The sequence below is a fragment of the Lates calcarifer genome, linkage group LG24, assembly GCF_001640805.2.
Source record: "Lates calcarifer isolate ASB-BC8 linkage group LG24, TLL_Latcal_v3, whole genome shotgun sequence".
NCBI lineage: Eukaryota > Metazoa > Chordata > Actinopteri > Centropomidae > Lates > Lates calcarifer.
In genome coordinates, this window is record NC_066856.1 from 14,649,806 (window position 1) to 14,661,287 (window position 11,482).

Here is an 11,482-nt window from a genome sequence, read left to right on the forward strand (position 1 = left end):
CACACAAAAATCATTTGGCAGTGTTCTGTACCTTTGTTTCTGTCTGTGGCTCTCAGACCACACCGAAGAGATAAATCTTTTAAAATTGGAATCACAGCAATATAGTCTCATTAAAAAAATAAAATAAATATGACAAAACAATTCCCTAAATCATCTGTGCACTGCAGTTTTCAGCAAACTTTTTCCAAACAGGACTAAACAGTGCATTTGTGGGGGACTATTTTCAGCAGTGGATTAATACAAATTTGGTGCTCTTGTGAGTATTTATATACAAATGTTTTGCCACAAATGAAATTTAATTCACCTTCGTTGTCACCTTCAACAGTCTGGGTGAATAGAAACCACAGAGAATAATTTGTAATTTGTGTGAACTGTTCCTTTAACATCACTTGCTGGAGATCCAACATGGTGGTCTCAGTACCTACATTTCTCTCAGTGTGGACAGCTTTTGACTGATCCCCCGCCCCCTGTGATTGTTTTATTTTTCTTGACTGTCATTTCTGTGGTTTATTAGACGATCCAAAGTGGCGTGTGTTATGTATAATGAACATAAGTTTCATTCTCCCAGTGCGTGGGCCTTTGGCAGAGCCTTATAAATCACTGGGCCACAGCCTGTCAGCATGCAGCTACTGCCTTTAAAAACTCTGTTTTATTCAGATAAATTTCATTTGTCAGAGTCGATTCCACTAAACTCCATGTAAACTCATTTCAAAGGCAGCTACAGTGCCACTGAATTTAATAAAAAACAAGTCGCCATTGATCAACTTGTTGTAGACATTGTGTTTAGTTTATGTTTACTTGTAGCTTGGAAAATATCTTATAAACCATTTTTGAGTCTGCACAAAATCATTGTGGCTCAGTGCTGTGGTAAATAGAATTAATGCTTTATGCTGAGTATGAGTCATATCACTTCCTCTCAATATCACTTACAGCAAATATACGCAAAGCAAAATCCCAGGACAGAATCAGAGTCGTCTGCAGAGGGGAGACGATGAAATGTCATCGCATTCACTGGCCACAAACATAGGTGCCAGAAACAGATTAAAAAAGCTGAGAATGTTACTGTTGTTTAAAATAATCAGACGTCAACGTCAATCATAAAGACAAATGTCAGCTGGGTTTTGTGTCAAGGTTATTTTTATTTTTGCTTTTATTCATCTGGAGAAAGTCCACTGAGCATCCATGTTGTGTTCCTTATCCTTTTTTAGCATTCATTCATCTTACGTTGGTTAACAGAGATTAAAGTGCCGTGCTCAGCAGCATTTTTGCCCATTTACACCTGGTAATTACATGCCATCTCTATCTGGATGGCAGATCTGAATAGGAAAAACATGCATTAATGCAGGTGTAATGCATGCAGGACACACTGTGATCAGATCATGTCGGTGGTCTTGCTCTCATTTCAGTCAGGTGCAAATGTAATCTGTCTTACGTGACCATTTTTGGTCATTTAGGAGCAATAGAAACAAGCAGACATACTGACATATCATCACCTTTAAGTTGATATGGTGGACTTGTTAGCATCCAGCAGTTACAGAGCAACATTATCATTCATTTGGAGATGTGTTTCTGAATGGAAGCCCAATATTCACTCTCTTTTAGCTCTGTTTTTGGTCTCGACCAACTCCTGAGGGAAATATCTGGTTCTTCAGCGACTATATGCTCCACTGTGTTCACCAGCTGGCCTCTAACTGTGTGTGTCTGCTGGTTGATGCCGAACAGTACTGGTAGTTTACAGTGGGTTTTTAGTGTTTTTTTCTCTGAAATGGCACCATGAGAACAGTGAGAGTGAAACAGAACAGTAAACTTATGGGCTGGAAAATTGACGTATCTCTGCTTCTTCCTGCTAGCTACTGTTAAAAACCTGCGAGAAGCAGCAGCAGCTAGTAAATCTTCCACGCAGAAAGTGATTTTAAAATTAAATCATGCTTTTCTTGCCCGTGTTTGTTGACAAGTCAGCAGCATTTGAATCCAGATTTCTAACTTTTAGACTCCTGGTTCTCAACTGGTGGATCTCAACTGCAGATTTCTTCATCATTTAGTGAAGTTCAGGTGGACTCAAAAAGAAAAACAAATAGTTGTCCACCTTAAGTTTAAGACAGACAAAATACAAAAACTTGACTGCATTGTGTGCCACTGAGCACTTGCACATAATAATATGAGTCTAGCCTGTAATTTATTAGGAGAACTTTTTTTAAAATAATTTTCCTCTCCAGCAAACAAAAGTGAGTGTTTAACTTGGTATTGTCCTGGTGTAATTATTAAGCTTATTAGTGTATTGTTGCTGTGAAGAGAAGCAGCTTTTGGAGGCCTGTAAATTGATTGTCTCCATTGGTTCAGTGTTTTTAAAATTGGCTTTTAAAACCTTTTATGTACTGTTCTGTTTGTTTTGTTAAAGCTTTACTCCACCATTCATTATTGCAAGATAAATTAGAAGAGGTTTAAATCTTAAATCATGTTGTGACTTAATGTCTGAAGAAAAATATGGATCCAGAGGCTCCACCAGTTGAGAACTGCAGCTCCAGACGGCCATTAGTCTTTCAAACCGCTAAGTAAATAGCCTCCGCTGGGAATGATGAAGAGATGCTCATCAATGTGGAGATGATGGGACCTGAAGCTGTGAGTGCTCATCCCTCCCATTTCAGTCGGCTCAGAGTCTCCAGTCCCTCATCTTCCAAGTGTTCACACGTCTGGAGCGCGCTGTGTACGCTACACGTCACTTATGAGGCACAACGAGATGGCAGCCCCATAGATTTTTGCTTAAATACGCTTGGAGGATTCCTTTAATAATTCATTGATAATGACCAAGATGAATAATTCAGAGGCACAAACTTTGCTTTAGTAAGCAGGATGCCAGGGCACCTGACATTGATGTACAATGTGAAATCACTTTTTATTAGCAGGGAAATTCTTCAAAATGCTTCGGAGAAGTTTTTCAGATCTGCTCAAATGCGGAGATTCACAAACAGCATTTCTTTGTATAAAGAGTGTTTCAGTTAGACTGGAGCTGAGTATTGTTTGTGTATGAGTCTCACTGCTTCTTGAAGCCCTGAACTGTATTCACCAAAGGTCAGATGGATGAAATAATGTCTTTATACATTCTTTAATGTTTATCTGAGAAAGCTAGCTTCAAAATATATGTCTATTCATACAGAAAACTATAGAACTACAGTAACTGTCTGCTCCAGATCTCTCTGTCCATTGAATTAACAAGCTCTGTGTCATGTGGTTTTATCCATATGCTTTTGTATGTGAGATTTAAGATTTACACTGGCAAGTCAGAGCCATGACATGCCTGTATTCACACCTCAGATGAATTTATTCTCCAAAACATCTCTCAGACACATGTAGTTTACAGCACAAGGGCAAAGACAAATAATAAGTTCTGACCCAGACCAGGACTATTTTTTAAAAGTTGTTTAGAGACGAGCATGATCGCATATGGCTGAATGTTTGCTTCATTCACTCTGGAAAATGAGGTAAGCGACGGAGGAGCAGAGGGCTAATAAAATGAGATGTGTTTGTTGTATTGTAGACCCGCAGACCGCCCCCAGCGAGGTGGACGGGGTCAACCTGGAGGAGATTCGTGAATTTGCCAAAGCATTCAAGATCCGCCGGCTGTCCCTGGGCCTGACACAGACTCAGGTGGGCCAGGCGCTCAGCGCCGCCGAAGGGCCGGCGTACAGTCAGTCTGCCATCTGCAGGTAAGGACAAACAAAGAAGGAAAAAAATATAACAATAAATGTTTCAGTATTTCTAATCAGTATGTCCCGATTGTGTCAACTTGAAGCAGATGAAGTGGTGCAGCCTCAGTGAGTCGTCTGATGCTCATAACTGCCATCTATTTTTCATTCCATGTTTTAACAGACATTATTAAGATATTAAAATACATAATTGACTATCACCACCCTGACAAACGAAAGCTCTCATGTCTGTACTTACCCCTCTTCCTCTCCCTTCTTTCTCACCCGCTGACATGACAGCCCCGTGTTACTTATGCAAAATACATACACAAGTATTACGCGAAGCACTTAAAGCATTTAATAATTACTAAGGCCTGTTGCCTCTCACTCCGCCTGAACATGAGAGAGCTCGACAGCAATGATCTGTTAATAAGATTGCCTTTTTTTGCACTGCCATGAGGACAGTTTAGTCGTAAATGGTGCATTATATATTCATGATACAATCAGACAATCAGTGTTTCATCCCTCCTGTTGTTCCACTTGACTAACATTTTACATGAAGATGCCAAATGAGCCACATTCCCATTCAAGGCAGAATAAATGGAGTACATCTTGTCCAAATATTAATTTTTTAAGAGAAATAAATTGTGTAATTATTTCTACTCAATATTTAAAAAACTATTTGTGGTGTAAAATTAACTTAAGAGTGAACTAATTCCAGTTAATGTTAAATTTATCTTCTAAAATCAGATTAAAAGACACTTTTCTTTGCCTAAAACACACAGAACTTCACACGATTCTAGTCTGTTTGCATAGAGCATTCCCCTGTCTGTTTTCAGTAAAATTCCTGTATTAATTTTAATGTCCCTCTGCAATGCGTGTGCTCTGCTGATGACCGGTACTGTTTATGTGACACAGCGCTGCCACGCACTTTTAAAAATTTCATCACATCAACATCAAACGGCCGACAAAATGTGAAACAGTACAGGGGCCAGGGTTCTTATGAGGCCCAGCCGCCGTCTCCAACTAATGTTTAAAGTCTTAAAATCACACATGAAATATTTACAGCCAGGTATAATTCAAATATTTATAATATACATTAAAAGCCATTAGCTTCAAAAAATAAACACTCTGTGGGCTGTTATTCATGCCGTTAAGACGATTTTTTTGTTTGTATGACATTGGACATGACATCCTGATGTTTTAAGTAGAGGGGCAAACTTCACATGCTTTAGTTTAGTTAACATCAACACAGACATGAAGTTTGAGGAGAAACGGGATGTCACGGTAGCTCAGGGGCTCCAGCTCTGAACCCAGACAGTGAACAGACACTGACAGATGCTTCCATCTTGTCTCCTTTCATTGCTCAGTATGTTTCCAGGCACTTTATTAGTTTATCTAAACAGGCATGGGCATTACATGCAGGAATCATCAAACCAATGATGTGCCAGTCTGTCCTCTTTTGGCTCGATTTTGGCTTCTTTTTTTAAATACCTTATCTGAATAGAAAAATATTCAGAAGGAAATAATTTGATTAAAATTAAAGAATGATTGTCCCATTTATCATTTTAATTACATGATTTAAGATAGAAAACATTAATAACTCACGTTAATTAGTGATTCACACTGCTTAGAATTCAGTACACCATTATAAACTCTGAGATTGATCATTAGTTTAATCTCTAAGTAGACACATTTGACCTAGCGTCAATAAACACGACCAGAATTTTATCAAAATAATCAACCAGGAACACACACAGCTTATAAAAACATAAAGGTAGCCATTTTTCATCTGTAGCCCTGCTGAACAATAAACCAACTCATTATAAATGTCTTACAATTTCAAATGTACTTATATTGCAAAAGCAGGTTATTGTTCTAATTTTTTCAGTATTGTTGCAGGTATTAGTACTTTTTTTTTTAAAACCACAGATGTGTGATTAATTATACTTATTGTTACATTATTGTTAATAAAGAAAGGCAAATAAATTCATATAGCACATAATATACACAAAACAGTTTCAAACTGGTGCACAGACGTTTCAACTTTACAATGGACTGGATTAAGGCTGATTAAAAAGACAGTCAAAACATGAGCATGAAAATAAAAATACCATATGTTTAGGTGACTGATCATTTATCTAGATGTAGATCTTAGGTCACTATCATCTAGCATCATCTTAAGTACATACCTCTGAGATATTTCTCTCTGAATCGCTTAAGACTCATGTTCACGACTGTAAACCCTCAGGCAAACTGTAACTCAGGCCTAAACATACAGCACATCGAAGCACAGCTCCTAAGGTACTTTTAAGAAGAGCCACAAAGGCTGGAGGTGCATTCAGGGCCATTTCTCCCTCGTGCTGATGCACTAGAGGAGGGAGTGCATACCCCAGCTGAGAAGCTCTCAACTCATTTTAGTATCTGCAGTTCCTGTTGATCCATGAAATGTCCTGTCTCTGGTGACTCTTCATATTTACTAATGTATTCCCCGCAGTATGGAGCTCTCCTCTTTCCTCTGTTTAGGAGGAGGATGGGGTTATAAATAATACCGCCTGTTGACAAGCAGGAATGCACCAACGAGGTGTAGAAACAGAGGAAGTTCATGCATGCATGGACATCTCGTCCTCACTGCTGTTGTCTGCAGCTGCTCACCTCGCCATTAAAAATGTCTTGTGTGCATTGTTTGTTCCACAGAGAGCAGAGCTTCTCCTCCTTCGCTCTCTGCTTGTCTTTCCATCAGAGCTGTCAATTCAGGACTCATTTCGCTAAAAGCATCCACACACGTCACACTCCTGTTTGTACCAGAAACACATCACAGTTTAGTGACTAAATCTGGAAGTCAGATCTTAAAGATCAGCTGTTCTAAGATAAGAGAAGATATAAAATGATGTGTGTAAAGGCTCAATAAATATGATTTTCAGTGTTATTTTTCAGAATAAACCAATAAAACATCTAGAAACATACTGAACAGTTAGTTTAATAATCCGTTAATTTATGTTTCACATGGCTGTGTTAACAGGGCACCATTTTACACTCTGTAACATCTAGACAGCCCAGATGTCGAAGTAACAGAGATGTTTAAGTAACTGCTGCTGACTTTTTTTAATGTGAGTTTATGTTATGTAAACTAAAATAAATTATTTGAGTCAACTTCAGCTTGAATCCAAAGCTTAATTTCTTACAAAACCATTTAAACTTTATTGTATCTTGCTGTAAAAACCTAAATTAATCTTTGTTCTTTCGGGTGAGGTGCTCTCCTTTCCCCAAACAGTACAATCATCACAGGTGTGAGAGATGTCCTTTCATAACCTGCCATCACCTTCATCATGTCTAATTCACCTGCCATACACAGTCCCTCTTCATATCACAGGCAGAAGCACCTGGCAGAGTCACTGAGCTGCCAACCAGCAGTGTTTTTAGAGAGAGCCTCATTCTCCAGTCTTACTGTGACTCGCTAAAACGCAGAGTCTTTGTGAAGTCAGAATTATGTGTCACGCAGCCGTAAAGTTGCAGGAACTTTCAGGATTAGAGTGTGCAAATGTATTCTTATTAAATATAAAATGAGAGGTTGTTAGAGGATGAAAGAAAGTTTGAAAAATGTATTAAATGTACATTTTGATTAATAATTTAAGCTCTTTTGTAAATAAATGATGGTGCCATATTCAACTGCATGCATTAGTGGAATATTTTTTTGTTTTATTACCTGAGGGAAAGAAATGGGATATTTGACAGTAATTCCTGTTTTGTTTTTCTGTTGATTTCATTTTAAAGTACAGCATTTAAGACATTTAGTCAGACTTTTGGTATGTTTTTTGGTTCAACTGGACCTGGTTTTAGCCATTGGCAATATCTCCTTGCTCCACTATTGCCAATTTGGGACAGAGAACCACAGCCTCCTCCAGAAAATTAACACACCACTGGCAACCGTCACCTCCAGCTGCTGCAGCTGAGGTGTTTCCAGGTGCAGAACACAGAGGGGTTTGGCTCGGATGTGTACCTGGATGCTAGTCTCAGTCCCTGTGGCATTCTGGTTGAGGAGACTAAAAGGCAGGCAGCTTATCCCTTGTTCTGGCAGGGCACCTAAGTAAGATTCTTTTTTCTCAATTCTCCCCAGACACACCATCCTGAGAAGCCACTTTTTCCTACCACAGGAAGCCCAAGAGAACACTATAGGTAGCAGTCTGACAGGCAAACTGAACCCTGGCCTTTTATATCCTGCCAGGTTTGAGAAGTTGGACATCACCCCTAAAAGCGCCCAGAAGATTAAGCCCGTTCTGGAGCGCTGGATGGCCGAGGCTGAAGCCCGCCACCGATCCGGCATGCAGAACCTGACTGAGTTTATCGGCAGTGAGCCTTCGAAAAAACGCAAGCGGAGGACCTCTTTCACCCCGCAGGCGCTCGAGATCCTCAACAGCCACTTTGAGAAGAACACACACCCCTCTGGACAGGAAATGACGGAAATAGCTGAGAAACTGAACTATGACAGGGAGGTGGTGCGTGTCTGGTTCTGCAACAAGAGGCAAGCCTTGAAAAACACAATAAAGCGTTTGAAACAGCCCGAACTCGGCGCGGCTGCACCCATGGACCCTCTCACTGATTCTCTAGAGGAGCTCCCAAAATGAACGAGCTCTCCGACAGGAAAAAAAAAAAAAAGTGGAGTGGAAAAGAAGTGGCAGCCATGAAAAACAACAACAACAAAGGTGGATGAACTCATCTCGAAATGAGAACTGAAACATGTTCCAGTCAACCTGGATGGACAGTCATGAGTTTGCAAACAAAAACTATGTGTTGTCAGTGTGATTACCACAGTTATGTAAATGACCTTGGCGAAACCAAAAACAAGAAAAAAGAGATTAATATCTGAGAATTATGTAAAAACATATGGTGTGCTGTTTCAAAGAGTTTTAGATTCTGGCCTTACAGACCAGACTATCGCCCAAATTTTGGTTCCCGCGAGGAGGGATTTAGTAAAGAGATCATACCAAATCAAAACACTATTTACCAAAGTCTGTTGCATCTGAGTACTAAGAATAATTTTGTAATGTAAATGTGCTCTAAATTTTTACATTTGTACTGGCAAATCTAAGCTATATGTGTGAGGTTGAGTATACATTTTATCTTTGTCTCGCTTACTTTTTTCTTCATTGTTTGTATGTAAATATCTAAAACAAAAAAAAAAAAACAAAAAAGAAAAATGCTGTCTTCAAATTAAAATCACACTTATAAAGTTCTCTTTTGGACAAAAAAAAATTACCTTTGCTGTTAAACAATTGCATTATAATGTTGTTTGCCTCTGATTTGTGTTTCATCTGCAAATATTTTCAGTCACAGTGTAACTTTGTACAACTTTTACAGGTATTTATTAATAATCTCATGAGATTGTTTCAGAGGGACAGATGGAGGGAGGGAGATTAAAGTAAGGACTGTCACACGATGATGAAGATAAGGAGGAGGAGGTGGAGGGGTTTCAGTGTCTGTCAAGTCTACTGCAGCTTTGTTTTTGAGCTACTGTGTCATTCTGTTGCCAAAGCCTGATAGCCAAAGAACACATTAACATTCAGCTCAAGGACTGGGGAAGATTTTACCTTTTTATTTACTTGTTCACACAGCTTTCTCCCCCCCCCCCCTCACCTTTTTCTAAAGTGTTTTAACTCTGTGGGTCAAGTTTAACAAAAAGAAAAAAAGCACTGTCATGTCAAACAGCTGCAACAGTGTCTGCTGTAATTTCTTATCGTGGCAATATAGAAAATGGGTTGGAAGAATTTTCTCGGGCAAATTTGCTTCTGCATGTTTAAACTCAAACTCACATAAGAGGATTATTTACAGACTTGGCGGAGATAAATTTCACCAGACAGCCCCAAAAATACCTGTGTTTTGCTAATATCACTGAAAATAACACATATTTTTACATAGTAAACCCTTTAATTATGCCATAAAATTAAGTGATCGTGTGGTTGAAGCCCGTCTGTTGCCACTGACCAATCTACTGAGCTCATTCCAGTTCAGCTGTTTTTATAACCTGAATATCTCAACTCAAATATGCTTTTCTGCAAAGATAACTGTTGTTATTTTCTTTACATTCTGCATTCCTCTCAGCTAAGTGAAGGTTTACAGGCGTTACAAACAGTGTTTTTAATGGAAATGGTTTTTTTTGCCACCTATGAAGTGTTTAAAAAAGGTTAATCTCAGCAGATTCTCTTGAAGATCTCATGCATTTCTTGTTATTTTTTATTATAATTTGCATGGGTAGAAATTAATTTTCAGTCCAACAGTATTTTTTATTAATTAACTCTCCATCTCTGTGCTTGACATTTAATTTTATAGACTATATTACCGTGTCAGAAATGTCAATATTCCAGGCAAAATAAACCTCCCAGACCATCACTATAAATATTTGGCTCTTACAAAAACCCCATGGGAAAAGGAGGGAAAAAAGGAGGTGAATGCTGCGAATAAGTGTCACATTTCAGAACAAGTGAGCTTAATTTGAAGTGAGGTGAAATTTGATGCAATTTATTCAGAATCATGTGTCTGCTTGATATCTGTCCTTCCATGTCACATTGGTTATCTCAGCCTTTCAGTCCCCTGTGCACTGCTGTGTTCATCTTCACTGCCTGGAAAACACACACACATACACAAACACAGTAAAGATGTAAGAAAACACACACATATGAAAAAGATTCACTTATGTTTTTACTACATTTACACCCACAGATGTTTGTGCATTTTTATTTTGCTTTCAAGAGAAAAAAAATAACTTAACTTCAGGCGAATCTTGGGCCAAGAATTACTACATGTCAGATAAATATATGAGAAAGCAGCAGTGGATCAGTTGTGAGGCTTAACAATAAAGCTGTAACCAAAACCAAAAAAAATAAATAAAAGAAGACACAGAAAGGAGTTATGCCTTTGCTCAACTTTTCAATGCTGGACCAAAGCTCTATAGTTATGCACATTGTACAGAGAAATAGATTCACGATGTTGACAATCTTTAAAAATCTGAGATAAAAGAATTGAAGAGTAGAAATGTACAGTAGTTCATCCAAGGTTTACCTCAGTACTGTTCTTGTGAGAATCATACAAATGCCATACAAGCAGCAGCAGGTCATAAGAAAAAACTAATTATTACTCTGCACTGTGTGTCGTCAATGTTCACCTTCAACGTGGAGGGGGAGGCTTGTGTTTTATTTATTATTATGTGACACATGATTGTTTTATTTTTGTGAAGTGGTTTCCTGAGCCACATGTGACTCTCTGGTCATCTGTTTTTATTAACGTACTGCATTATTTCTCATTCGTTGTGACATCCACCTCAGTTTTCACAGACCTATAGACCCATGTAGAGGAAAAGGAGATTACAGTAATGTTGCTCTTAACCCAATTAGGATGATTTGTTAATCACCTTTAAATACTTTTGTGAAATTTTACTAACACAGACAACCTGGTTTGACGTTTTGTTAATAAGTCGAAGAACTTGAAACCAAAGCTGAAGAGCCTGCAGAGGTTGGTTTTCATTTTTTTATAGACTGAAAACTGTACTTAATCTATAGAGCAATATCTGTTTGGTCAGTTAAGCAGCACTTTGTGTATTTCTAAAAAAAAGGGGGAAAAAAAGCTTCAAGTCTGTCACATTGATTTGTACCATAATTAGTAATAAACAATTGTTTGACATGAATTTTGTGTCGTCTTTTCAGTGAAATGTTTATTCAAGATAAAAACTGTCCCAGAAGGCCCAACAGAATAACTATATATACCTATTTAAGTTATGGGAGGAATTTCACTTTTTAGCGTTTGTG

General features: G+C 38.3%; 1 protein-coding gene across 1 annotated transcript in view; it reads left to right on the plus strand.

Annotated features, from left to right (window-relative positions):
- The window catches only part of pou6f2 (POU class 6 homeobox 2), a 65,298-nt gene extending 53,937 nt beyond the window's left edge, over positions 1 to 11,361 (plus strand). The window contains exons 8-9 of the mRNA XM_018693700.2: positions 3,536 to 3,704; positions 7,801 to 11,361. Of these exons, the coding sequence (XP_018549216.1) occupies positions 3,536 to 3,704; positions 7,801 to 8,308 (677 nt within the window). The 3' untranslated portion in view covers positions 8,309 to 11,361. The remainder of the gene's footprint in view (positions 1 to 3,535; positions 3,705 to 7,800) is intronic.
- Positions 11,362 to 11,482: the final 121 nt, after the last annotated feature.